The sequence below is a fragment of the Struthio camelus genome, chromosome 1 (assembly GCF_040807025.1).
Source record: "Struthio camelus isolate bStrCam1 chromosome 1, bStrCam1.hap1, whole genome shotgun sequence".
NCBI lineage: Eukaryota > Metazoa > Chordata > Aves > Struthioniformes > Struthionidae > Struthio > Struthio camelus.
The window spans coordinates 141,916,649-141,943,470 of NC_090942.1; the positions used below are offsets into that span (position 1 = coordinate 141,916,649).

Genomic DNA, 26,822 nt, shown 5'->3' on the forward strand with positions numbered 1-26,822 from the left:
TGATAGCTCATAACAGGCCATTTCCAGTCATTTTCTACCTTTGATTAAATCCTTGTCGGTATCTCAGCAGGTTGACAGTCTTTGTATGTTTTCTCTGCAGAAGTAGCAGAGGGTTGGAAATCTGAATAGACTACAATGATGAAATTTTCTGAAAGTTACACTGTAGGGGAAAAAAAATCTTGGCTGTTAGTTTTATCTCAGAAACAGCTGAAGCTCCCAAAGTAAACCCAAACTGTAAATCTTTTCTGGAAAACTTACAGTATGAGAAAATATGCAAGCATAGAACAATCTCTTTGACCCTCAAATTGCTGCTCCCAAATTTCACCTTTCTTTTACCCCTATTAAGCTTGAAGGTTAGAACAGTCCCATCCAAGTCCTAGTCTCAGCCAAATGTTGAAAAAGCGAAGATAGTGTACAGTTAGGTTTCAGAAACAAAGACAGAAGTGGGTGTTTCCTCAGTCTAGTTATTTCGTTGTTATTCCCAGAAGTCCTGTACATGTTGAACTGACAAAATAGTAGAGAGTGGCACTTAATGATTGTGATGTGAGTCGTAATGGAGAAGATGAAAAGTTGCAGGAAAATACCCCGGCATAAAAAAAACAAATAGAAAGGAGCAAAAGAAGGCTTGACTGCATCTGATCCCCAAAATAATAGTTTTGTGTTGCAAAACTACACAACATAACGGTTGGCTCTCTGGAAAGTTACTTTGAATAGCTAGTCTGAAGTCTCCATTCTGACTTGTGGGACAGCATAACCTGTAGATTTATAAGTTTACTCTCTACCAGTTTCTGTTGTTGAGTGGCTGATGTACCACAAAGTTAAAAACATTTGAGGTCTACAGAGACAGCTGTTAAACTACCTCTGAACTAGCAAGGATATGGAAGGCTAAGTTGCCTGTCATTTGCATTGCAAAATGACAAAACATATATTATTATGCAGGGTTGAGTACAATTGCATCATAGATCTGGGAAAAAGGCAGAAAGCTTGTGATCATTTACTTGTAAACTAACCCTAACTTTGAACACCGCTGACTTGCACAAGTTTTTCTTTTACTATGTTTTCAAAAGCTGAGGAAATCAAGAGGTTTGGATGTTTATGTATTCTATTACATGGACTAATTTATTGAATTAGGTGAACCAATTTATTTTATTAAACAACATGGAAGGGTCAACTTGGCCCTTGCAATTAAAATAGTAAATGCTGTCAACATGAACACATGATAAAATCTGGATTCAATTAAAATTCCATTCATTTTCTGAACCATGGAAAGCCAAACCCAATACTCAAATTTTGTTGTGCTTTTGCAGCTGTTTATTAGTTTTGTATAGAAAGCAGGCATAGTTTTGCTCCCATCCGTCCCGCAGTTAGAAAACGTCCCATTTCAACTGCATTTTCTTGCAGTAAATAGATAAATAAATAAATGTGCCAGGAGGGTTTGCAGTTGCTGAGCAGGAAAAGAAAATCTAGAACAAACGTGTCTATTCTGAACAGCCGTAGAGCTTTTTCACGTTCAGTGGGGCGTAGGACAAGGATTCTCGCGCTAGTGTTGGCTCCAAGTGGTACGTGCGGTACCGCTGCATGCCAGGTACTACCATGCGCCCGGAAACGATATAATTACATGAGCGGAGCAAGGTTGCTAAGCAGACGGAGGGCAGTCCTTTTCACAGAGCCTGACGGCTTGAGTGTTGCTGGCTCCTGCCTCTCCCAGTCAGGATGTCCTCAGCTCCCACATCTTGCACGCCAGTGGGCGCTCTCGTTCCCCAAGGGCACTTTCCGGAAGCATTCACTGTGGTTGAAGTCCATGAGACTTAAGGTTTAAACATAGAAATATATGGCTTTTTCCCAGCTGTTGTACCTCGGCCTGAAATGTGTCCCCGTTCCACAGATGATTATTTGATACTGTGCTAATTATGGCACCCTTCTAGGCCTCACGGGGCTAACAGATCAGAAGTGCTATATTCAAGGCTGCAGCAGCAATTTATGATGCAGACAGCTATTTAGGAAGCCCAAATTCCTGATGCAGTGCTAATCTGTTTCCTCAGTTACTTCTGTAGCTCTGCAGATGCAGTCCTCTGGATGGAGGTAGTTTATGGGGCTCCACAGCGATGTTCCATATTTACCACCAATCTGAAAGAAAAAATCCTGGTCTTAATAACATACGCAATTATTGATCATTAACTATTATTAATTATTAATGATAATTAGTATTATGGTATTAATAGTAGTCTTGTTTAACAAATGAGAAAGCAGACTCCAGTTTTACAGGATGCCTTTCACACCTAATATGGAAGGCACACCTGCAACAGAAAATACAAGATTTTCTGCATTCCTGCACCCTATCTACACCGCATAGATTTGCCTGTGATCAAAATTTACCACGGATTACCACAGGCACATTGTTTGTGATTCACCTTCTTTCTTCCCTATAACGTCTCTGTAATATATCTTAAATCCTAATAAAAGAGGCTGGTATTTGAAATTTCCTGTTGTTCGATTCGATTTAGCTATGACTGTTCTCAAGAGCAGATATATGTGAGATTGTGTTTCCTGATAGTATCAGCAAAGATATGAAAATTTCCTAGGAAGTAGTTTAAAACACCTTTACTGTTTTCAAAATGAACATGACAGTAAGAGATGGAGCTCTTGGCCTGAAGAAAGCATGTGCCAAATTCTGCTATTGGTGCTGGGAAATCTCTCCAGAAAGGCAGGTTTTTATCTCTTCATAAGGCATGTCAGATGTGGGAGAGTGATTTCTTCTGCCTTTGAGGAGTTTGTTGCCTTTGACTTGCACAGTATTTTATCTGGGGACTGTGGCTGGAAAAATAGCAGTAGCTCATGATGGTTTTAGTTTGGTGTTTGTTAACTCCCTAGTGGTGGTCACTTAGCGAATATAACTAAATCAGGAAAGCGGAACAGGATGTGTGCGGACAAGTGCCGTGAGGTCTTAGTGCACCTGACTTCTTACTGCTTATGTTCAAATACAATTTTAAGCCACACAAGAAATGTGAGTTTCGTGGCCTTTAACACTGTCTTATTATTCTTATTAATATTTTAGTAGAAAAACATGTATGTTATAAAATGTGACTTTCACTCTTTTTAGTCTGATCCTGAGATTTTTGGACAAAGCAGTAAGGTACAAGAAAGCCTGTCTTGCAATTTTCCTCATTCTCCCTGGTTTCTGCCTGTGGTATTAATCTAACAATTCTACAAACATTAAATTTAGTTACGAGCCTTTTTTCATAAAACAGTGCCGTGTATTAGTTGTAAAAGAAATATTTTATTACAGTCCAGTACAAACTTCAAATTCTGTGTGAGGGAATAAGCAACAATTAGACATCCATTATATCTTTGACCTTACCACAGACTAGTCTTCTGCAATCTGGAAAGCGTAAATGGGTAAATCTGTATCTTAAAAGATCTCTGTTGGAGCATACTCATGGGGACAATGAGGAGTGATTGTTTTTTTGTCATGATCTTTTTCAGTTACGTGAAGAATTTGACCGAGGCATAGATGTTGTGTTAGACGAAGAGCACAGCATTCATGATGTTGCTGCTTTATTAAAGGAATTCCTACGTGACATGCCTGACCCACTTCTCACCAGAGAACTTTATACACCTTTCATCAACACTCTCTGTGAGCTTTGCAGCATCTTGATTTCCTGGTTTTCAAAAGTTTAGCTCTTTGAATTCTGTCATCTCCACTATTCATATTATATTTTCTGCACGTTTAGTCCCATAGCCTTGGTTCACTCCAAATATTTGTATGTTATAGTTTGTTAAGGTCTTTCCTTGACTTTCATGTTGTGTAAGTGTAGCCCAGAACACTAGAACAATAGAGATTTCCCTACTATCTATTGATACATATTTTTATATTTGTATATAGGATGTGATTCATGTGATCTATTAAACCCTGATCCTGTCTTTGCTTCTGCAATAGCAGATGGCCGATCCCATTTGAATCCTGTTAACTTAGCATCATTAAGGCTTTTAACTTTTGTAGCTATTCACTTACCAAAGTTACAGTCTGGTTTCAAAAATCTAGCTTCAAATTTCATGATAATTAATGGTCCTCAGAGCCTTTATATTACATACTCCCAAACATGTTGGCACATGCTAATAGCTGGGTGCAGACTCTCACAAATTTGGGAGGAAAAAAAGCTTGGACCCTTCAAGCTTAAGCTGCTACTTGGTATGTGTTCTTCAAATTCTTTTGAGACCTTGTGTGTGAGAGATCCTGGCCTTGCCTCACCTTTGCTACTGGCTACCATTGCATTTTAGATGGTTAACGTGATGGTGGTTGAAGAGACTACAGAAAGTATAAAATTTCTTTGATCTTTCTAGTTGCTTTTCCAGTTTCCCAGTCCCACTGTAAGACATGAAACTGTAGGAAAACCAATTTTAAATGATTAAAGCATAAACTGGTCTGGAATGCTTCCAAATGGTGTCCTGTATAACAGTAGCTATACCTAAATGAATGCAGTAAGTAGAAAATCAAACCAAAGTTTTGTATTCAGGGACAGTGATGGAATGGGGAACGTGGATTTTCAGCTCCCCTGTAGATTGGGAAAAGCTCATGTGAACCTGTGAGCAAAAATCTGACAAACCAAAGCAAAAATCCTGTAACAATGTTTGTTATGGTTTTGATATTTCCTTAAAATTTTCTCTCTTTCTTCTGACATTATAAGGAAAATTATTCTTATGCCTTCCTTTGGGCTGGGAACAGTATATTTGTTCTGCTTTCAAGTTAGCTGGAGTGCTTTTCTTAGAATGTATTTTTTCCCTCTTAGTATTAGAGCCAGATGAACAGCTAAGCACCTTACAGCTTCTCATTTATCTCCTACCTCCCTGTAACTGCGATACCCTACACCGACTGCTGCAGTTCCTCTCCACAGTGGCTGGCCACGCAGAAGACACCACAGACAAAGATGGCCAAGAGGTAAGTGCAGGTCACTTATGTCGTTTGATATTGCTTAATTAATGGTCTAAAAAGAGATTTCTGAAGCTGCGAAACAATCTTGATGGTGTCATATCCCTGAAAGAGGGGAGAGATTTAATATTCTTGCTCGCACACTTGCCGTTTACTTGTTTACTACACTGTGTTCTTAGGGCTGTGTAACTTTAATTTTTGTATGATTTAATCAGTAAGGCATGCATCACTTCCTTTGGGAGATTCATAGCCTAATAGACCTCATTAAGAGCATCGAATGTTATCCATCCTTTTTTCCCTTGTTTTATCCTATTACATTCTATGGAAAAAAAATTCTCATACAAAAGTGTCAGGCATTCAAGGGTATGCTTTTTCATTCTCTCTTCATTCTCTGCTATTCCTTTTTTTATGACCTTTGGGCATAGCAGTTCATTTTTCTGTTCCTTTGGTTTCCCTGTGTGCACCGAGCAATGAGGAATAAAAATAAAGGACAGGAACTCCAGCTCTACCCCTTCCACCCGATGGACCTAGTCACTAGAGGGAGTCAGATCCATTGTTGCCTGGTTTCCTTCTCACCTCCTTACTCTTCCCTTTTACACCAAATTCAACAGAGAAGTTGGAGTGCACCCATCCCATGGAGACAAGAATACCCGTAACTATGTGGCTTAGGAGTACTTCCAGGCATTAAGACTTGTGCATTTGAGCCCCTCACACCAAGAAGATCTGAAAATCCAGGCTTCTCATGTTCTACTAGGAAAATGCTTTAATCAGTGGGCTGCTTTGCAAAAGGTAGCAGCTGTAATATTTTTGAATGAGATGGATACAGTCTGTTGCTGCTTGACAAAATTGTACCGGTTTATCTCTGGGAGGGACTTGGGAGGGACTTCTCTGCCCTCTGAACTACAACAGAGACTAAGGTATTTGAGTCACGTACCTGAGCAGGTTACTTCTGAGACACTGTCAAAACTCCTACAGAATGTTATCTTCCAAACAGAGAACCTTGATGACTTCTCTCAGTTTTGGGCACCTTTATAGGTTGATTGGTATTTAAGAGTAGGCACTTGGAGACTGAATTTTGCCTGAAGTCCTAACTTTCAAATGTGCTGGAAATGACTTGAGGGCCTTTTTTGTTTTAAAACCCACTCTAAGTGTTATTATTTGCATCCACAGCAAGGAGTTGGTAGAAAACTGCACCGCTGTAATGGAAGATATCCAAAAAGAGCAGCCTGTAATAACTTCATTGTGCTAAAAATGTTGCATATCTATGAGAGCTATGGTTTTGGTCCCCCTGATCCAGCAAGGAGTTCCCTCTTGGTTCAGGAATGTGCCCAAGAGGATCTTATTGCAGGGCTAGGGTCTAATGCTGCTTAGGAGAGTTGGTTTGGCACATCAGCTGTAATACAGGCATTTTCATTCCCCTTAACAGTACATCAGCTCTGCTACAGGTATTTTGGCAAGGCAAATGTATGCAAACCATCTTGGCAGTATTGTAAACGTAAGGAATATTATGTGCAGTTGCATATCTTTTACAGATAATACAGTATTCTGCTTACAATTATTTAAGCTATTCATTAATGATTAAGTGAATGACGGCATACAGGGCAAGAGAAAATATTTTATTACAGTGTTTGCTGTCATTGGAAGAAATGCAGGCAAGTTTTGGCCCACAGGCCCTTCTTCCAAGAGCCCTTCTCTCACCAAGATGAAGACCGATGACTAACTTTAAGTGACTCATTTGGTTAATTTCAGTGGATATGTTTGCGCCATATTTTAAGCGATTCCCTGAGACAGGACTCGCTATTTGTGCCAGTAGCCTGCAGATGTGGATCCAGGCACAGCCAGAGGCTGTCTCGGCACGCTCCAGGCTCCACGTGCCTGTGCATACTTGGTGGCTTAGTACTCTGACGATATTCGTGCCCAGGCAGGCTATCCTGAAGACAGCCAGCTGCCTGGTGGTGCACAAACCAGGGGCCATGCCATGCTCGCAGCTGTGCTGGGATGGGTCTCTCAACCAAGAGCTGGCGCATTAGTTATGACTGCTCACGCACCTGCTTTAGTGCAGGCATCTTTTCAAGATTATGTCATGGTCCCACTGATTAAAAAAAAAAAAAAAAAGCTAATTTTACCAACAGTCTAGCTGAAGTCTGTAAAAAATAAAGGAGGTAAAATTGGTTTACAGTTTAAAGTTCAACATTCACTAAATGGCCAGCCACAAAAGAATTAAAATATTGTTTGAAAGGACTCATTTTGTACCAGTCATTTCTTGACATGCTATTTCAGCGCCTCTTTTATTTAATTAATCCTTTCAAATGTAACTGAAACAAGTGAAAAATGACTCATATGGTATTTTTTTTCTTTAAAAAAAGCCTGCGAGAAGTATTGTCAACAGCTGGCAAGAAGTATTGTCAACAGCTGAAATTCACTTAGAGTCTTATATAGTCGAACTGCTGGCAGCTTCTTTTGCATTCCCAGAATAGCAACCAAGTGGAGACACAGAGAGGAAGCATGTGACCCCTGCTTTTCACCATGTTAAAAGAATAGAAGAAGAGCAAAAAAGTAGTAGTATAATGACAAATTTGACAATGAAAATTTTAGTTTAAAATATGCTGTATTACGTATTTCTCAAATCATTTCTGTGTTGTCTAATGTTTATACCAGCCTTCTAGCTCCTCCCAGATCAGGTGACTATTGCTTCTTTGAGCACAGAGTTGTAAAAGTAGAAGAAATTAAAAAAAAAAAAAAAAAACTCAACCAAATATTCGGCATGTTCCAGGAAACAAAAAAAAACCAAGAAAATACTAATGAAAATTAGAAGTATGCTCCTCAATTATCTAAACTGCTCAAAGGAGGGAAATTGTGCTTTTCATTACTCTATTTGAAATCATTAGCACTGTTTGAAAAAGCCAGCAATTTTCAGTATTTGGTCTTAAGAGACAGTAATGTATTGATGTAGAAAACTAGGAAGGGATGTTCCCTGAATTCAAATGAAGTATGTTACTGCTGCAGTTCAGGGAGCTAAGAACGGGGAACACTTTCACCCTCTGCTGCTCCAGTCCATTTGTAAATCTGGCCAGAAAATCCATATTGCTTATTGCAGAGTGTTATTGCAGAGTGCAAAGTGTTCCAGTACTTACAAAACTTGTTCATTTTCTGTCTGACCCAACACACATTTCTGGTTTTTGTGAATGAACCATCTGCCAGATGTTCTATGTGAGTGCATACGCAGAGTGCATACCTGGGCCCAGTCTTGTTCAATATATTCATCAATGACCTGGAGGAAGGGACAGAGTGCACCCTCAGCAAGTTTGCTGATGATACTAAACTGGGGGGAGTGGCTGACACACCAGAAGACTGTGCTGCCATTCAGAGGGACCTGGACAGGCTGGAGAGGTGGGCGGAGAGGAACCTCCTGAAGTTCAACAAAGGCAAGTGCAAGGTCCTGCACCTCGGGAGGAATAATCCCATGCACCAGTACAGGCTGGGGGACTGACCTGTTGGAAAGTAGCTCTGCCGAGAAGGACCTGGGAGTGCTGGTGGACAACAAGTTAAACATGAGCCAGCAGTGTGCCCTTGTGGCCAAGAAGGCCAATGGGATCCTAGGGTGCATTAGGCAGAGTGTTGCCAGCAGGTGGAGGGAGGTGATCCTGCCCCTCTATTCAGCCCTGGTGAGGCCTCACCTGGAGTACTGTGTCCAGTTCTGGGCTCCCCAGTACAAGAGAGACATGGCACTCCTGGAGAGAGTCCAGCGGAGGGCTACCAAGATGATTAGAGGGCTGGAGCATCTCTCCTATGAAGAAAGACTGCAAGAGCTGGGCCTGTTCAGCCTGGAGAAGAGAAGATTGAGAGGGGATCTCATCAACGTGTACAAGTATCTGAAGGGGGAGTGTCAAGAGGATGAGGCCAGCCTCTTCTCCGTGGTGCCCAGCAACAGGACAAGAGGCAATGGGCAGAAACTGAACCACAGGCAGTTCCATCTGAACCTGAGAAAAAACTTCTTCACTGTGAGGGTGACAGAGCATTGGAACAGGTTGCCCAGAGGGGTGGTGGAGTCTCCTTCGCTGGAGATATTCAAAACCCGTCTGGATGTGATCCTGGGCAATATGCTCTAGGTGACCCTGCTTGAGCAGGGAGGTTGGACGAGATGATCTCCAGAGGTCCCTTCCAACCTAAACGATTCTGTGATTCTGTATCTGTATACATCAGAACACCTCATTTATATTCTGTTTTCTAGATTACTGGGAACAAAATGACGTCACTTAACCTGGCTACTATCTTTGGCCCTAACCTGCTGCACAAGCAGAAATCTACAGACAAAGAATTCACGGTTCAGAGTTCAGCTCGAGCTGAAGAGAGTACTGCTATCATAGCTGTTGTACAAAAGATGATTGAAAACTATGAAGCCCTTTTCATGGTAGGTGAATATTTCTTCATGTTACTCCTATGCATTTCAGACTTCAAAAGAGGAAATGAAATACCTGGCTGGTATGAAAATAGGTTATGATGAAAAACTGTGGAAACTGTGTTATTGAGGGGTGATTAGAATTAGTAAGCAAGCAAAATATCTTTATCTCAAGGAGAATGCTTTACAATAAGGAATAATATTAAAAACAGGTGCTTACATCTTGCCCAGAATGGTTTCTGAGTAGGTAAAATATATTCTTAGAAGATTTCTCTGTGGAAATGATGAAATTGGTTATTTAATTGTGTACTAAACTAGCCTTGCTTGTTAGCTTCAAAGAAAATACTGAAAATGCTTTCACCTCTCAGTTTCAGAAGTTGGGGAACTATTTTGCTTTTGGTTTAACTAAGGATCTCCTTGCCCTGAGGAGCAAAATAGGCAGAGAGTGCCTTCCTCTGGGATAGCAGAGGCTAGTCAGACCTAGTGGCGGTCGGGTACCATCCTGTCTTCATTTTAGTAGACCTAAATGTTGTAACAAAAACTTAAGACTTGAAAAGGTAAAAATAGCTTGGTTTGTTCTTCCTTCTAACTAAGCAGCACTGGGTGTGATCTTGAGGTGATCAGTTCCCAAAGCCAGAGGAAGAATGAAGACTGCTCTGGAAACCTTCAGTGCTTTAGGAAGGCTGGGTGCTAGATAGAAAGTCGGGGTCAGAAGATAGACAAGCCTGGACTGTGGGCATTTAGGCCTGACAGACATCGTACTGTAAGGGCAAGGTCCCTTCCAGATTTCAGCAGGGAGAAAAGCATGAGAAAGCAATAATGAGCCTTTTCTATTGAGCCTGATCTTAGCCTCAGATGAACTGTGTGGTTTTCTCATCTTTTCCTTCACGTTGTATTGCCTTTCGTTATATCCTTTGCGTTACTTTTGTTCTTATTCCAGTGAGACTCTTAGAAATCTTTTTGTCTTTTTTTCTGTTTTTTCTTTTTCTATTTTTTTCTTCTTTATTTTTTTCTTTTTTCCTATTTTTTCTTTTTAATGCTTCTCACAGTTTAGGAAAATTTGAGGTGCTATTTTTCCACAGCAAAAGAAAGTGACAGAGCTTCACTCCTGTGAGAAGTTCTGCTTGTCCAGAGCATGGCTAGCGTTGATGATTGTGTTACAGCAAGTTTAAAACACTATTTGAATAAGAATACTTGAAATATTTTTACTTTTATTTCTCTTTAGAAACATTTTATGGAACAGCCTTATCTCAGCACATAATACTTTACATTCAAACTTTTAATGTGGAAAAGGTGGGACTTAGGGTTAGACTAACTTACATATGGACTCTTTTAATTTTGACAGATTTATTCCTTTATCTCTTCAGTTCTTACATTTTTATCTGAAGTTTACATGTGGTGTGGAAGAAATAGAAGGAATTCTATTTTCTGGAGTAGCTTTTTCAGATTGTAGAGAGAGATTAAAATCTGGGGGTATGGATTTCAACCTAAGAGGCTCGCTGCAGGTGAGAGAAAGGCAAACCTACCTCAGATGTTCTCCTGAGAGCTGGAATACATTAATGTGACATTGTCATGAATGTCCAACAGATGAGCATCTCTGGGTACTTTTGCTCTTTCCAGTGCTATAATTTAACAAAAAACTTGGCAAAGCGTATTTTCTGGATTAATGTCTGGACTCACCCATGATCCTTGATATGTATGATTGTGTCAAATTGCTTCTAGTTACTGTTCCATAAAATTTCTACCAGGATTTACTTTCAACTTTCTAATGGACTGTTAAGCAGCACAGAGAGACTTTTTGTATTCTGAAGACAATTATTCCAGTGCATCCTTTGATAACTGAGACATTGGTAGGAAGAGACCTGTACATTTATTTGTAATAAAACTGGTCATTTGAAATCAGGCAGCAGCAAGTTGTTTCCCAAACCCACAGGAGCTGGGCCAAGCCAAGACTGTTTTTATACTTGATGTTTGTGCTGCTTATAAAAAGAGAAACATCTGGATTGGAGCATTACTACAGCTATAACCTACATCATATTACTGCCAAGGTGTTTTTGTGTTTTGGGTTTTTTTTTCTGTTATTTAGGGAGGAGGGGGGGAGGTTATAAAGCTCTGACTAGCTTCGGCATTGAAACTGGAGCAGCATTTGTGAAATAAAACCTTGGAAATCGAGATGTATTATGTAGCCTAGTCCACAAACATCAGAATGATTCTGACTTATTGGTGGATCAGGAAGGTTGTGCTTGTCAGAAGAACCCGGCTTACCAGGGACGATTACCAGGGACTGTTTATATTTCTAAAATGAATTCAAGCAATTCTCTTTAACCTCAGCAGTATGCAAACATGTAGATTTAGCACAGAAGATGGATTCTTGCCTTGCTTCGTTGCTGTTCAGGACTTTCTTCTCCAATTCCTATCAATTACAGCAAGTCTTAGGGATGCATAAAAACGTTGTGCAGGAAGGTACAAAGGTCTCTTTTTGCCACTCTCTGAACTAAGAGCCCAGCAGCTGGATACGGAGAGGCAGAACTCAACCACACTTTGCCTCGTTGGCTTGGCCTTGGCGTGGAGGATGGAGAGAAAAAGGGCTTATGGTTATTCATTCAGTAGCTCAGTCATGCATTCACATCTCCCAGCTCCCAAATCAAGTCCTGCTGCAAAGAAGCAGCAGTACATAGTGCCTGAAATTTCATATTTTTGTTTTCAGAGGTTACTGTGGTCTCCGCACTGGGGAGACAGTCACAGGCTGCCTCTCTGTGCCACTCCAGTAGCACCGAGGGGAGAGGTCGAGGGTCCCTTGTTCTGTGCCCAAATGCAACAGCCTCTGATCAGTCCCAGTATAGTCTCGGCAGCTGCAGCAGCTGTTATTTGAGCAGTGCCTTGGTTTCCCATGTGTCCTTAACTTTCTGTCCATTAACCTTAAGTTCTCATCCATCTGCTCAACCACGTATCTGCTCAACCACAGCTGCCAGTTAAGCAGTTATTGCAGCTCTGTAACATCTTCCAGAGATACCCACAGAGGAGTTCCCTGTAAGCTTAAGTTTAAAATTACAGGTATGTTATATATATTTCTTTATAAATAATGAAAAATATGTTTTTATTTTGCTGGCAAAGTCCATTTAGTAGATTCTTATATGCTTAGCAGCTTGAAACTTAACTGGATAGTAAGTTACACACAGAAAGACACGAACTCTGGTTTACCCTCAAATTTTATCTGGAGTGAATTCCATTTTACAGAAAGGCTATCTAAATTGAGAAGTCACAGGGTGACAGGTTTCCAAAAATGTCTTCTTGTAAAAAGAAGATAATTGAATTAAAGAATGATATATAAATGCCCATCAGTAAGATATTTTTCCAGCTTAGAGGCCAAATATAAAATTTAAAAAAAGGAAGACAAAAACTCATAGGCGGCTACATCTATTTTTCGTAGAGATTTTGGATCAATTTGAACTAAATGATGCATATCTTCATTTATTTCCAAATTATTTACTCTCTTTTAAAAAATGTGCCCAGTCTGTAACTTTACACCCTCAATACCTCCCAAGCTGAGGTGTTCCCCTGAGGAATCTATTAATAATTCTATTCCTGTTTTCCAGTAAATGTCAGGGAGAACAAATGGACCGTGCAGTGTGACCTGAAGGTCAAGAGATTTAGGTTCTGACAAATTGCATCCAGAAGCAGATGACACAGTTGACGACCCCTTGCTGAAACTGTTGTGCCTCCAGTTCCATCCATCATAGGTGAACCTGGGCTGTTGGTTCAAGTTTCTCAGATGGCTTCATCTGTTTCAATCTTGTGAAGGGTGACCTGAATGTTACAGTGTGATGGGGACAAACCCTTTTGAGAACTGATAAGACTCATGTAAAATGCAGCTGGAAGCACAAAGCTGACTTGGGCCACTTTTGGATGCCATTCCTCTTACCTGTCCAGGAGATGTTGCCATATCCTGCACCAGCTGAAGCTATCAAGTGTTTTTAAAGTTGATCTCCATAGAAAGTGCATTAGAAAGAGTTGGCAAATTAGGAGACCAAACTCCAGATGAAGATGGTACAATTTCTGACTGAACCTGTTGCTGCTACCCAAAAATCAGACTGACTGGCGATCCAACAAGATCTACTTGTAAACCTGAGTTATGGATAAACAAACTCTGTAATTTAAGTGAACTTATATCAGACAGGCAGATTAGTGATGACCATCTGTGCTGTAAACGCATCTCTGTAGTGCGATATAGATAGAGTCAAAGGCACCTGATGGTCTGTGTGTAACTAAAACGGTATGGCTTCAGAGGGCTAGAAACTTCATTTTGCTGTGCGATCAATGCCACTGAAGAATTATCCATGGAAGAAAAATGCTCAAAGTGCTCAAGTTCTGATAAGAGTATAAGCTATTTAAGTGCTACCTAGATCCCAGGATTTGGCCATATGTATATCTGACCATTAAATGCTTATGGGGCTTGATTTAGAAAAATGCTGACCTACAGCAAATCTCCCTGAAATTAAGCAATTGGAGAAGTTTGGAGATAGAACAGTCACTGTTAATTTTCCATATGAGAGGGATATAAATAAGAGAAATGCCATGGAATACAGATGAAGAAACTTTTTCCTTCCTGTGTAATTGCATTTCACATACAAGTTTCTGAAAGAAGAGATGTGCGGTCATTTGGAATAGAAGTTCATAAACGTCTACACATTTTTGAAGGGGGATGTAAGGTGAGGATGTTGAACGGGAGCTTTTGAGACTACAATATGTGAATAATCCCACTGTTGTTTCCAGATAGAATACCAAAGCGTATTGGTTATTCAACAGGAATCAGTAGTTGACATTGTTGCACAAAGTGTTCTTAGTCCTGTTTATACCTGTTACATGAAATTTCTCTTTTTAAGTGGAAGCTTGTGAATGTTTATTTAATATACTCTCTATAAATGTGCTTGTATTTGCTCTTTTAGAGTAAGCATAGTGCCAAAATGAGTGGATGTGAAAAAATTCTCATCTCCAATTAAGTATTTTATGTTGTGATCTTCATAGGTTTCCCCTGACCTACAGAATGAAGTGCTTATTAGCCTGTTAGAGACTGACCCAGATGTTGTGGACTATTTATTGAGGAGGAAAGCTTCCCAGTCATCGTGAGTAATGTTTTTTCATCTACTCTCTTTCTACTGGGAATTTCTGTCTCCCACTGGAAGTGTTCAAAAGGTTCTAGTTTTCCACAGCTCTTACAAACTCTCTGTGGTGGAGTAGAAATATACTCCCCATCACACTGACTCTGCCAAAGAAGTTATGACTCTTGTACAGAGTTTTCTAAAGACAAATCTTATTTCCTAATTCAAAGAAAAGATTGCATTCTGCTGCAGAGAACACAAAATTACGTGTACATAAAAATATGCAGTGCTCTATTATCTGACAGGATGTATTCTAGTGATCTGCTGGCTCATGTCTTGGGTTTGTTGTCGTCTTGTGCCTTCAGAAACAGGAGGCTTGTCGTTAGTGTCCTTGAAACACACCCCAGAGTGCCTTAACAGAATCACAGCTAGCCACTTGACCCGTGTGTTGTTCTCTTCCTATTGTATACACTTCCGACAGAGATAGGACATTATAAACAAGGCGAATGCTGCAACGGAAGGGATATAGAGAGTCTTTGGACATTATTTAATCATATGCTTTGTGGAAGAAAAACAGAGAAACAAAAATCGCACCGGTAACTACTGCAGTTATGATATGTACTATATTCCAACTTTGTGTATGGTGTATGTATGCCTACACCTGTGTGCCTTAATGCTATGACTTTATACATTTGGATTAACAGGATTCCTGGTTTTCTCACGGTACACACAGTCATTGCCTTTATTCTAGTGAGTCCCAATATACTAGACCCTAAAATCACAAAATTTGACAAGGTTGCTTTAGGTCAGTTTAAAGAGGTTTCTGAGACTCCAAACTCTCTGGGACAGATTGGGTTTTCTCCTCCTGTGCGTGGAGAGTGTCTAGCACATTCAGAACACAATTAAAATTGAATTTCTACAATACTGTAACTATGATTTTTTTCTCTCCCTCTGAACATTATACAGTCAGATGTAACATAATAGTTTGCCTAGTTTTACAGGAAGAGGTATGAAAGAAATAGTGTAATTACCATGTAGGAGGAAAAAAGCCTTCTTTAATTATGAAAATTGAAAAAAATACATGCAGAATGTATTGTGTGTTGTAAAGGATTTTATTGGTCTATTGGCTTAACCACATGAGCGCGTAACGTGCAGTAGCAAATTATCACATATCATCTGATCTGTGGTATTTGTCTGTGTGTGTTCTCTTAGTGTACCACAAATGCAAAGTAATTTCAGTTAGCTTATCTCTGTCAGATAAAATTACCCATGTGTGTATATTTAGTTCACAATAAATGCAGGATAATTAGGGTTACCTTTCGTATTTTCACACTTGTTTCATATTTGCTATGGGCAAAGACCACGATCAGGAGAGCGACTGCAAATCGATGTATGGTAATGTAGTACTCTGTAGAGGCTTCTTTGTTTAAGCCTTTGGTTTGGGATGATTGTATTATTTCAAACTCAAGCCAATGAAAAACTTCATGGTAGATTTCACTATCTATATCATATGGAGACACATGTATTCACATGTCTCACATGTACTAATTGAGCATCAATTTATATCACAAACTGTTGTGGATGTAACGGATTGTTATTAGATCCTACTCAGAGTAGTCTCTAAGTTAATTGACTTTTCCCTGAGCTTCTTTACTTTTCAGCCAACGTGCACACCTACTGGAGAAAATGGATCTTCTGTGCAAAGCTGGTTCCAACTAACAAAGGGTTTTTGTAAGAAAACTACTCAACCAAATAGGAACCTATAGCACTCTAGTACCTATTTACTGTATTTTCCGTAATGGGCAGATTGAAATATCACTGAGATAGATAGGAAAAGCTGTCGTTTTTCGTCTACTATGCTATCATGTAAATGATTTATTCTTAATGTTAATGAAATATGTTTTCACTGTGATTGCAAGTTATTGGTTAAGATATTCTAGGCAATTAGAGGGACTCTTGCTTAGTCTTATCCCTAGGAGTGCGATGCTCTTAAGAGATTAATCCATTTTGGAACGTAATCTCAGTTTTGTGGCTACATACAACCCTTTTTTTTGATTATTTTTCCTGTAAGAAGTGGGAGGCAACAGAGAACAAGAAGATATTTGCCCAACTGTCATAAAATGAGCCTTCAAAACACATCTATACTACTCATGGGATTTTGCTGGTCACGTGCTCAAGATTAGATTCCAAATTTGGATTACTGGAATGGAAAACTTTACATAGTCTTGAGACAATCTTTATCAGAAAAGAAGCTATTCAGCTTCATACCATAGTGTGTGGAAACAACTTCAAGACTTTCGTCTCACACTAATTTTTCTGAAGGTCCTGTTTCCTCAATTGCCCTCACATCTCTGCTTTTGATGACATTGCAAATGCCCCCTTGGCTCTAATTTAATAAAAAACGCAGTCTCTTTTCCTCCTCAAAGGACAACAGATCACATGTACTTTATTGTCCAGTTCTCTTAAGAGTCGGGCATTATGAGTGATGTGTCAGGGAGCTTATGGAAGTCGGTCATGTTAAAGCACTAATTACTGTTAGCAGCAATTATAAAGTCTGCTTTTGTGGATGACTTTCCCAACTTTTTTGTATGGTAGCTTGATGACAATGAAACTTGGGGTTTCCAGCTGTAAGGCAAAGCATCTTTAAACTGCCACAAAATAAAATCCGTTTCTTATGATTATTGTTGTTTATCATAGTTAGTAGTCCTCTTAGAGTAAACATGTTTCAAAGTTGGAGATTTTTCAAGCGCTTTTGGATGGCAATGAAGGGTTTTAGTTCATCCTAACCTGTGACACAAGATGAGGCCATGCGGTATGCATCAACACAAAGTTTTCAAGGCTGCAAAGGCTCCCCGAATCACTGAGGCTTCTGTCTTGTTAGAGTAGCAGCCATATCATAATCCTGTAATAATCCATTTTGTTGCTGGCACATGTGTTGCAAATATACGTGGAAATTGCTCCTCCATGCTGCCAAGCAACCATTCTATGGGTTGCCTCTTATATGGCAAAACTGTTTTCCCTCACAGAAGCCTTAAGATATAGCAGGAATGGTTATCTGCCAAAACCAAAAAGCATTTTCCTATTTTGATGACCCTAATGCCAGTGGAAACACAGAAATATCCTCAGTAGAAGTATAATTAATATTTTTGCAGTTCACCTATGCTCATAGACTGTGGTGGATAGCATAAATTCAGAAGGATGTCAGTTACAAAGGAAAAAAAAACAGGATTTCTTCATAGAAGAATTGTTGATTTTTGGTTTGGAATTTGAAATAGTATTTTTGAAAAAATGTGGCATAAGCTACTTTAGTAGCTTTCAAAGCTTGCAGTCTGATGCTGATGCTTATACCTAACCACTTGTTTTATCGTTAACCTAGTTCATAACCTGTAGAAAATATTTTACTTGCCTTCCCATTTCCCATGTTTAATAATACATTTTAGATGTATAGGAGTGCATGTATACTGAGCAGTATTTACATTTACCTCTGTATTTATTTTTTCTCCAGTGTGTGGGTAGAGTATCCCATAACTACCCACGGGAAGGTTAATTTTGAATTTTAGGAAATAACCATTTGCTAATGAACTCAAACTCTAAACCAAGCATATGCAGAAGTTTTGTTTTAAGGAATATATGGGAATTCATTCTTTATTTGGAAAGATGTGGGCTGACATCTTTTGCAAATTATGTTTTATGTTATTAATAAGTATCTTAAAGCTGAAAATGAGATCCATTTCCAACTTCAAACTATTCTATCTATTTGTACATGTGGCAGTTTATTATAGTAGTATTGTTCAAGTCTACAAGCATTTTATTTCATTTTTAAAACTATTTTCTCTAATCAAGTTTGAAAATGGTGCTACATATAAATAATTGCATGGATTTGCTAGCGGACACTGTAAAAGAGGTTAGAGACTTGAACATTTGGACCTTTCCAAAGACTTGACAGTTTCCATTTAAGTAGATTTGTATCAGGAGCTCTGTCTTGAGAAGAGGTAGACTATAACAGATCATTCAAGGTAAGACATTAATGCAATATTTCACAAAGCTCTAATTTATGTTCCCATGTTATTTCATTTGCATTTCCATTTCCCCTCGTTCCTTGTGTTACCTTGCCGTGCCTAAATGGTGTTATAACTCTGTCTTTTTCCTGTGAGGCATAGTTAGGTTTTGATTCTGCGAAGATTTACATGTGGTAAGCCTTACTGGCTTCACTGTTAGTGTTAAGTAGGTTCATGTGTTAACAGGATGAAAAAGCTGGAGAGAAAGGCATATGTTCACAGGAAATCTACAGATATCCACAGTTCTTCCCTTTCCTCTGAGGTCTTTTTGACTTTTCTAAAATTCCTGAGACACTGCTTAAGTGCTTCTTTTCTTAACTCATATTCCCTGCACAGTTTTTTCCAAAACTTAAGAGGAGAGAAAGAGAATTAAGGGACAAAAGAGAGAAAAAGAAGGAAGGAGATGAATTTGTGATATAATTTTGCATACTTTAAAGACAGTAACTCATGAGTGTGTGGCTATTTGTAAATCATTTCACCGTGGGAATGTCTTCAGCTAGGAGGTAGCTAAAGTTCCTGCGCTTACGTAGCTGAGGCATGCTTTAGAGTTTTTCTTAATGACTCCCCAGCATTACTGTACCAACCCCACTGGAAAGCCTAGGTCAACTCTACTTATCCAAAATAGCTGCTCTGGTTTTGTGAACTGGCACCAGTTAGAGTTCAGGATCAGTTCAGGGATAGATTCCTTGCTGGGAGTTAACTAGGAGTAACCTTAATTAATTCAATCCCCACACTTTATGCTTGTTTTTATACTGAAGAACAGGAATGTTGAAAAACATAATTATTATTCTGTTTGGTGCATGTAAGTTATGTTTTGGGGCATAGCAGTTATAAATCTGCCAGGAGAAAAAAAAAACTTGACAGTCATGATAAGTTTTGTCATTATTTGTGTATTAATCTTTAGTCTGCTGTGGCTAGGCTGTTTTACCACTGTATATTTTCTTTATTTTCCTTCTTCAGTTGTATTTCATTTGTCTGGAAAGATGGCTATTGTTCCATAACAAATAATGTGCTCAGGCTGTTCTCTCAGTTCAAGCTCTATTTGGCTTTCATTCTGAGGAGGACTGACCTTTTTCAGTACACGTTACAAGAATGAGCCACCGTCGTATCACACATAATCGGACCAGATATTAATGAGAAGTCACTGAGATAAGTATTTGACTCAGGAGAAGAGTAAGCAACAGATAAGCATCTAAGAAACCAAGATTAAGGTTCAGAGAAATGAAAAATGAGTAGTAAAAGATATAAATTAAGGAGGACCAATAAGAAAAAATATATTTGTTTACAGAGTATTTTTGCATAGTCACTTGAAGCTTCAGTGACTCCCAGCATGCCTGATGTCTAAGCAGTAAACTTTAACAGTTCAAGAGATCTCCTTCAGTGTTCCCAACACACGCTAAAACTGAGAATTGTCTCTCTGAGCCTGGGCTGTACTTTTTGGTATGGTCATTTTTTGTCTTTTTTTCTTTTTTGTCGAAAAGGCAGGCTGTGGTGTTGGTAATGTGAGAAGTAAAATGGTGAAAGAGGCGGTTGAAGTTATCAGCCAAGGTAGTTGTTTGTTTCCCCAATCAGAAATCCTGTACATATATCTATCTGTCCTCTGTAGAATATTTACCTTGTGATGGCTCTAGGAAGAGGGTCCTTCCCACTGTGAGATGAGCTAAGTTTCTGATTTCCTTGATATATATTACTTTAGAATGGAAGAAGGGATCTTTTCCATACTGTTTATCATCACACTAGTCTTCCCTAACATATCCTCAGATTTATTGTTGCAACAAGCAAAATTGCCAAGGTAACATAAGGAATTGATTCATTGTTTAATTTCCTGTGGTGAACTGTGCAGTTGTGTGGGTTTTGTTTTCTTTCTTTCTTTCTTGATAGCATCATTTTTTGATTTTTTAGTGGCCTCTGCTGGCCACTTCATGGCAGAAGTTTTTACTCGTGGAAAATTCACCTCTGTATTGCTTCTAAAGTGTTTTCATTTCAGTGGTAACGTTTAATTTTATTTGTATGGTATCAAACTGCACCTGTAGCTGTGACCATAAGACATTTCTCATTAACAATAGTTTGTTTATCGAAATCTTACAGAAGCCCTGAGATGCTGCGGTCAGAAGGCTCCTACTCCACGGGAGGAAGACATTCTTCCACAGATTCCAACAAAGCTTCAAGCGGAGATGTCTCCCCTTACGACAACAACTCCCCGGTACTGTCTGAACGCTCGCTGGTGGCAACACAAGAAGAGGTTACCCTCAGTCCAGACAAGCTGTATAAGGTACCTGAACAGTACACCCTGGTTGGTCATTTGCAGCCTAAGACAAAAGAGAATTCTTCTGCATCACAGGCTGGAAAAGGTAGAGTATATCCTAGTTATGTTCCTCTTCCTCAGTGAACAGTGGGTATTTCTAAAATAATTGAAAACTGTCTTCTCTCTAATGTCAGCTGCTGGGAATTGAGGAGCAGTAGTGGAAGAACCTCACAAGACATTGTTGACCAACTTCCTTTTTTTATGGTGAGCCTTAACGGCTCTGTGCTCAACCCTCCTTCTCAGCTGAGCCAGCGGTCAGGGGTGCTTTTGGTATGACATTTCTCAGAAGTTGAGCTATTTTTTAGGAAAATAGAACTCTACAAATCCTGTTCTTCAGCCTTTGTGTGCCAGCATGGCAGAGACTTATCTCTAGTCCTGCTCAGTAGGCTTTACGTCTGAGAGGTTATGCTCCAGACATTGGGAAAATCTGAGACTTAAAAACTTCCAAGTTCCAAATTTTCTCCATTTGAAAAAGATGACCTCGACTCCGTTTCTTTGCATGACAGCTGCACAGCTGTACATCTGTTACCAATTACACACTTAACAGTACTAGTGCAGGAGTCCATAATTTCCATACCTATCTAGGGAGTGCACATCTGAATGGTATGTTCTGTAAAAAGCTGTGGTTTCAGCTGATAGCTCATCAGCACTTCAGGATGCTTTTCAGTTAAAAATGTCAAAATAATTAATAATTAAATTCATGACATGCATGTATATTGAGCCAAAGTTTAAGGACTATTTTAGTTCTTAGGGACACAGATAGCTTTTTGGTGGTATTTTTAAAATCATTTTACTTTAGAGATACTGGTTAGGGACTTGATTTCCTTTGGAATTGATGGGATTTAGACAATTATCTCAATTAGATGCTTTGTAATTGCCACTGGGCTTTTGTCTTCTGTGTTACGTATCTGAAGCTCTGAATAGCTTTCAAAATTTGATCAGGTTTCTACTAAGTTATAAACAGGAAATAATACAAAGTTTTAATGTATTAACCATCTTTTGGACTTTAATATGCATGTCTATGATACTGGAGCAAGAAGAATCAGGAAATCTCTTTAGTGCCAGATGGAATCAGCAAAAGGCTGATAATATAATCCAGCACAATGTCTGATGTGTGCACTGCATTGAAACTGCAATAAGTGGCGGCACTGCATTGTAAGAAGCAAGTGACATTGCAGGTAGCTAGAGCAAGCCTTACAGTAGCACTGTAGGCTGACCACTCTGTAGCTTTCTGTGTCTTTTCTTTCATGTCTCTCTAAGTTTGCAGCAGTGTACTGTAGATTTTCATCTTTGCTTGCTGAGCTGCCTGAGAGAGCTTTGTCATTCTTCCCATTAAACAGCACACAAACAACTTCTGTTTATCACATCCTCCTGTTCTTGGTCAAATTTTGCCATTGACTTCAGGAAGGCAGTGGACTTGAGGAAAATTCTACTCTTACAGCAAATTCAGGTGTCTTCACAGAATTCATCACAAAATCTAAGCCTGAAACACCAATTAACATCAATACATTTGGTCTGTTTGTGCCAGGCGCATACTAAGCCGGATGCTAGTATATGTCAACAGTTCTGATATGTTACACAAAATTTTTTTTCAGTTTGACATATTATTCCAGTTGTATGTTTCTAAGTAATGCCTCTAAAGGGATTGATTAATAATCTTCTTCCTGCTCTTTTTGTTATTCAGATGTTTCAGAAGATCATTTTGATATCTGGGGTACCTGGCATTCAACGCTGAAAAGTGGCTGCAAAGATCCAGCAATGACAGGTCAGATGTTTCTCAGAAGTTTTAAGCCCAAATCTAGCAAAGATGATACAAACACATTCGTAGCTTTATACGCCTTGAGAAATCCCAGTGAAACCGATGGGAGAATTCATGTTGCCCAGCGTTAAACACGTACTTAAACTACTTTTAAGATCTTCAACTTTATTTATTTTGAAAAGGTGGCTGTTCAATAAAATACTGAGAAGCAGAATGGTTATACAAATGCAGCGGCATTTCAAATTGTCACGAGATAATTTAAAAGTCATTTTAAAATTACTTTTAAAAAGTTTAAGTTCTAAAAGTCATTAAAAGGTAGAAGCCTCGTGGGGATTTGAGAGCGCTCGCAGTAATGACATAAGCACGGCCTGTGAGGTTGGAAGACCGGGACTGTGGCTCTGCCTCTGGCCAGTGTAGCCTTCACAACTCACCGGCCCTTTCTGCCTTTGCTTTTCTCCCATCTGCACCCACGTCATAGAGGAACTGTGCGATTAAAACACTTCTGCCTGTTCCAGCATTTGAGAGATGTTAAGTACTGTATGGCTTTATGTAAGAGCGAAGTACTAAAGTCACCCAGTAATACAGTAGACATAGTTCAGAGCATAAATGTTAGAGGCTGCTGGATGTGGTAGCCGGACAGATGCAGGGCTGCTGCTCCGTGTCCCCAGGTCCAGCCAGTAGCGAGGCTGCAACCCTTTATCACAGAGCCGGAGGGTTAAAGGCCCGCCACTCTCTTCTGCTATATGATGCAGGGAAAAAGCAGTAACCCTTTAAAACGTCACGCAAACGCTTCTGTGGCAGACAGACTGATGTTCTCTTTCTCGCTCTGGCCACCAGGTTCTTACGGAAACATTTATGAAAGTAGCTTGCTGCGACCCGGACAGTGCTCTCTTTCCCAAGGGAACCTCTCCATGTATTCTCCTCGGTGGCAGGGCAGCTCCTCCGAATTGGACAGCGGCAGGCAGGTCATGCGAAGGAGTCAAACCACGGCTGCCATCCCCGAGTGTAAGCTCCGTCCCACGGTGTCTCGAGTGTGCAGCAACCCGCAGATCGAAGCGGGCAGCCGCAGTTCAGAGCAGTCACATTCGAAAGCTGAGCGGCACTTGACTTTAAGCAGTGCAGAGGACCTCACTGAGCATGACTCGAAGCCGGGTTGTTTGCAAAGCTCAGCCAAGGCCTCCTGCAGAAAAGAGAGGCCGCCCCCCCCGTACCCCGGCCCCGCCAAAACGAGCTCTGCACCCTCGCAGCGACCAAGCGTCTCCTCCACGCTGCACTTCTTGTGGAGGCATCAGAGACCGGGCAAAGGTTCAGGGACCAGAGCAGCGGGAGGGCCGGCAGCCCCCACGCCTGCGTCGGCCACCTCCAGGCGGGAGCGGCCGGCCCCGCAGACCCCGGTGGCTAACGTCTATTCCACGGCAGCTCATACGCAGAACAGTACAAACGTTTCCGAGCCGGACTGGCATGATTGGCAAAGAGAGAGGTGGCAAATCTGGGAGCTTTTATCCGCTGATAACCCTGACGCCCTCCCGGAAACCCTTGTATGATCAGACTCTGCAGAACTGCCGGTCGTACCTGCGCCCCCGCCTCTCATAGGAAAGCAACAGTGACATTGGAAAACGAGAGCTAGCTTGTTTTATACCAACTAAATTACATATAATTTTTTTTAACTTCGTTCACTTTAATTTCTTAACAGCACTGTCGAGCAGTCCATTTACAAATACAGTACGTTCCTGTTTTGCAGCCTTTTAAGAAAGAAAAGCAAGATGAAAATTTTAGTGTAATAACTCTGTATGCATATGCTGTGTATAAGATAAAACTATTGCTTTGATGTTGCTAAAAGTATATTTATATATCTGCAGTTCTGATGGTTGTATATTCTGTAATGGGTATTGTATGATAATCATATATTATGTTTTCATATGCAGATGTCAATCAATCATGACTGCTCTTTTTTTTTTTAAATCACTGCACTTACATTACCGTGATGTGCATTGGAATTCTATAGAAAGTGCACAAGCTGGTTTCTGTGCTTATTAAAAAAAAATCTGTTAAAGGGGGAAATTGTCCTTCTTTTCACTGCCTATGGAAAAACGCTAAAATAGGGTGGAACATGAAAAGCCATATATTTTATAAGGGTAGTAGTGAGCTAGAGGGGAAAATACCAAATATTTTTTCTTATAAATATATTTGCAAACAAAATTAAAATTTGATACAAGATTGTAAAAATATTTTTTTAGATTCTGATAGGAAGCAATTCAGAGACTCAGTTAAGAGCAAGGCCGTGCCTAAACCAACTAAATGATGTTGTGCAAAGATCTGCCATCCCAATCTAGAAGAACAGCAATTTTATGTATACAGTATATAATATATGTATTTATAAATGTATGATTTTATGTATTGTTCTAAAAGAATAAACTGGAATCCAAATTAGAAATCCAATTTTAGAAAGTCAAACCCAGTAAATTAAGCAAGTTGTGTAGTGACTGAGAAAGAATATGGCTTTTCCTTTAAAATAACAAAGCTTCAGCATTAAGAAAGTTAGACAAAACAAAGAAAAGCTTTAAAGACAGAAGGATACTTACAAAAGGGAGTCACGCAGAATTTCAGAGATGAATGTGACATTTGGAGAAGCTCACAGCTGCGTTTCTATAAATATTGTGCCAAAGTCTGAGGAAATAGTACTTTTTCAATAACTGTATGTTGCGTTGTTAAATGTTGATGTTACACACATTCTGGTGTTTTTTAATTGCAGAAATGTTTATGGCCAGCAGGTGGCAATGTACTTCAGTATTCTAGGAGAATTCTTTTTATCACTTGATAAGGGAAAGTGTATCATATCAAAAAATTTTATAAAACATACTAGTCTTAATGGAGTTGAAGACTTATTCAGTGATGTTGTCTTTAAGTTCTCTCTTGTGCCATAATGATGGAATAAAAATCTAAGCAAAATAATGAGCATAATTTAGCTTTTTTTTAAAATAAGCATTATGTAAAAAATTAATGCGCTTTATTATATTTCTTGAGTACATATTTCCAAAACATTCTAAAGATTTGGGAAGTTAATAGCTACTTTCAAATATGACTAAAACATGCAAGAACTATGGTTTTACTTGAGTTTTGGGGTTTAAAATGCATCATAAAAAAAGCCTACCCATCATCTCCATTTTTCCAAGTAATAAGATAATAGCACCAACCCAAAAGAAAAGGAGCAGGAGTTGGACTTTGGCCACTGTGTTACTGTCAGGCTGGTCAGCTCTTTTTATGAATATGGCATTCAAAACAAATCTCAGCTCTGTGCTTCTGGTGGCTATAAGGCTTTTCCAAATAGCATCTAGTTGCCAGATGCGATAGGGAGAGAGTCTTGCATGTAGCTTTTTGCAGCAACTCTCTGTTATTTTATTACCAAAAAAAAAAAATCCCAATATAAAAGATAGTGGCATATCAGCAAGGGCACAAAAGAGCTCTCACAAGCCACCTTCAGGACTTGCTCTTGTCCCAGAGTCATCCCAGGCTTGATGCATATTTGCTACAATGAATTAAACTTACCACAGTAGTCTTCAAAAAAGACATAGTTTAAATCCTCCGGCAGAAGATGCTCTTTTCTATAGACATCCATCTCTCCATTTTAAATCCCTCTCTAAATATAGAAGCACCTGCACATGTAAATATTTTTCAGTGAAATACTTATACTGATATCTCAGCTTCATGAAGAGATTGCTTTTTACCAGTACCGATCTCTGTATATATCTGTATATATGTGTATATTACCACCTATATGCGTTTTATGCAAAAATAGAACAAAAATGCAAATCACTGCTGGAGGACAGCCTTGACTGTACACGCTTCAGCATACAGAGGCTTGGAAGAAAATAGTTACGGAATAAATTTTGAGAAATTAAAAATAACACTTGCCAAGATTACATCATTTCTGTCTGCTATTTTCATCTGAACAGAACAGAGCAAAATTATTACAAGCATTTAGGGATGTAATGGTGTTAAGTTGTCCCTCTTGCATACATATCTAAGACCCAGCACTTTCCTGTTGCCACAGAAAGGTTATTCTAGCTGTTTAAATTTAGGTAGCATTGTGGGAAGTTCAGGCTTTTCAGCAATACGTGCTAGGAGTAGAGCTGGGCTAGAGCTAAAGCCCGTTTGCTTTAGTTGGAAGCTTGGGAGACTATTAGACTTAGGGAAACTGCTTTGAGGAAAAAGTAACATTTTGAAAGATCTATCAAAGAGTCCGGCAGACCTGCATCCTCCTTGCTCCCTCCTTCA

At 39.5% G+C, this 26,822-nt stretch overlaps 1 protein-coding gene across 11 annotated transcripts in view; it reads left to right on the plus strand.

The window, feature by feature from the left end:
• Nucleotides 1-26,452, plus strand: part of ARHGAP6 (Rho GTPase activating protein 6) — a 348,894-nt gene extending 322,442 nt beyond the window's left edge. For all 11 annotated transcript variants that reach the window (XM_068920657.1, XM_068920694.1, XM_068920678.1 and 8 more), the window contains 7 exons: nt 3,484-3,634; nt 4,788-4,936; nt 9,159-9,338; nt 14,352-14,449; nt 20,572-20,834; nt 22,473-22,553; nt 23,385-26,452. In XM_068920657.1, the coding sequence (XP_068776758.1) occupies nt 3,484-3,634; nt 4,788-4,936; nt 9,159-9,338; nt 14,352-14,449; nt 20,572-20,834; nt 22,473-22,553; nt 23,385-24,091 (1,629 nt within the window). In that variant the 3' untranslated portion in view covers nt 24,092-26,452. The remainder of the gene's footprint in view (nt 1-3,483; nt 3,635-4,787; nt 4,937-9,158; nt 9,339-14,351; nt 14,450-20,571; nt 20,835-22,472; nt 22,554-23,384) is intronic.
• The last annotated feature ends 370 nt before the right edge of the window (nt 26,453-26,822 follow it).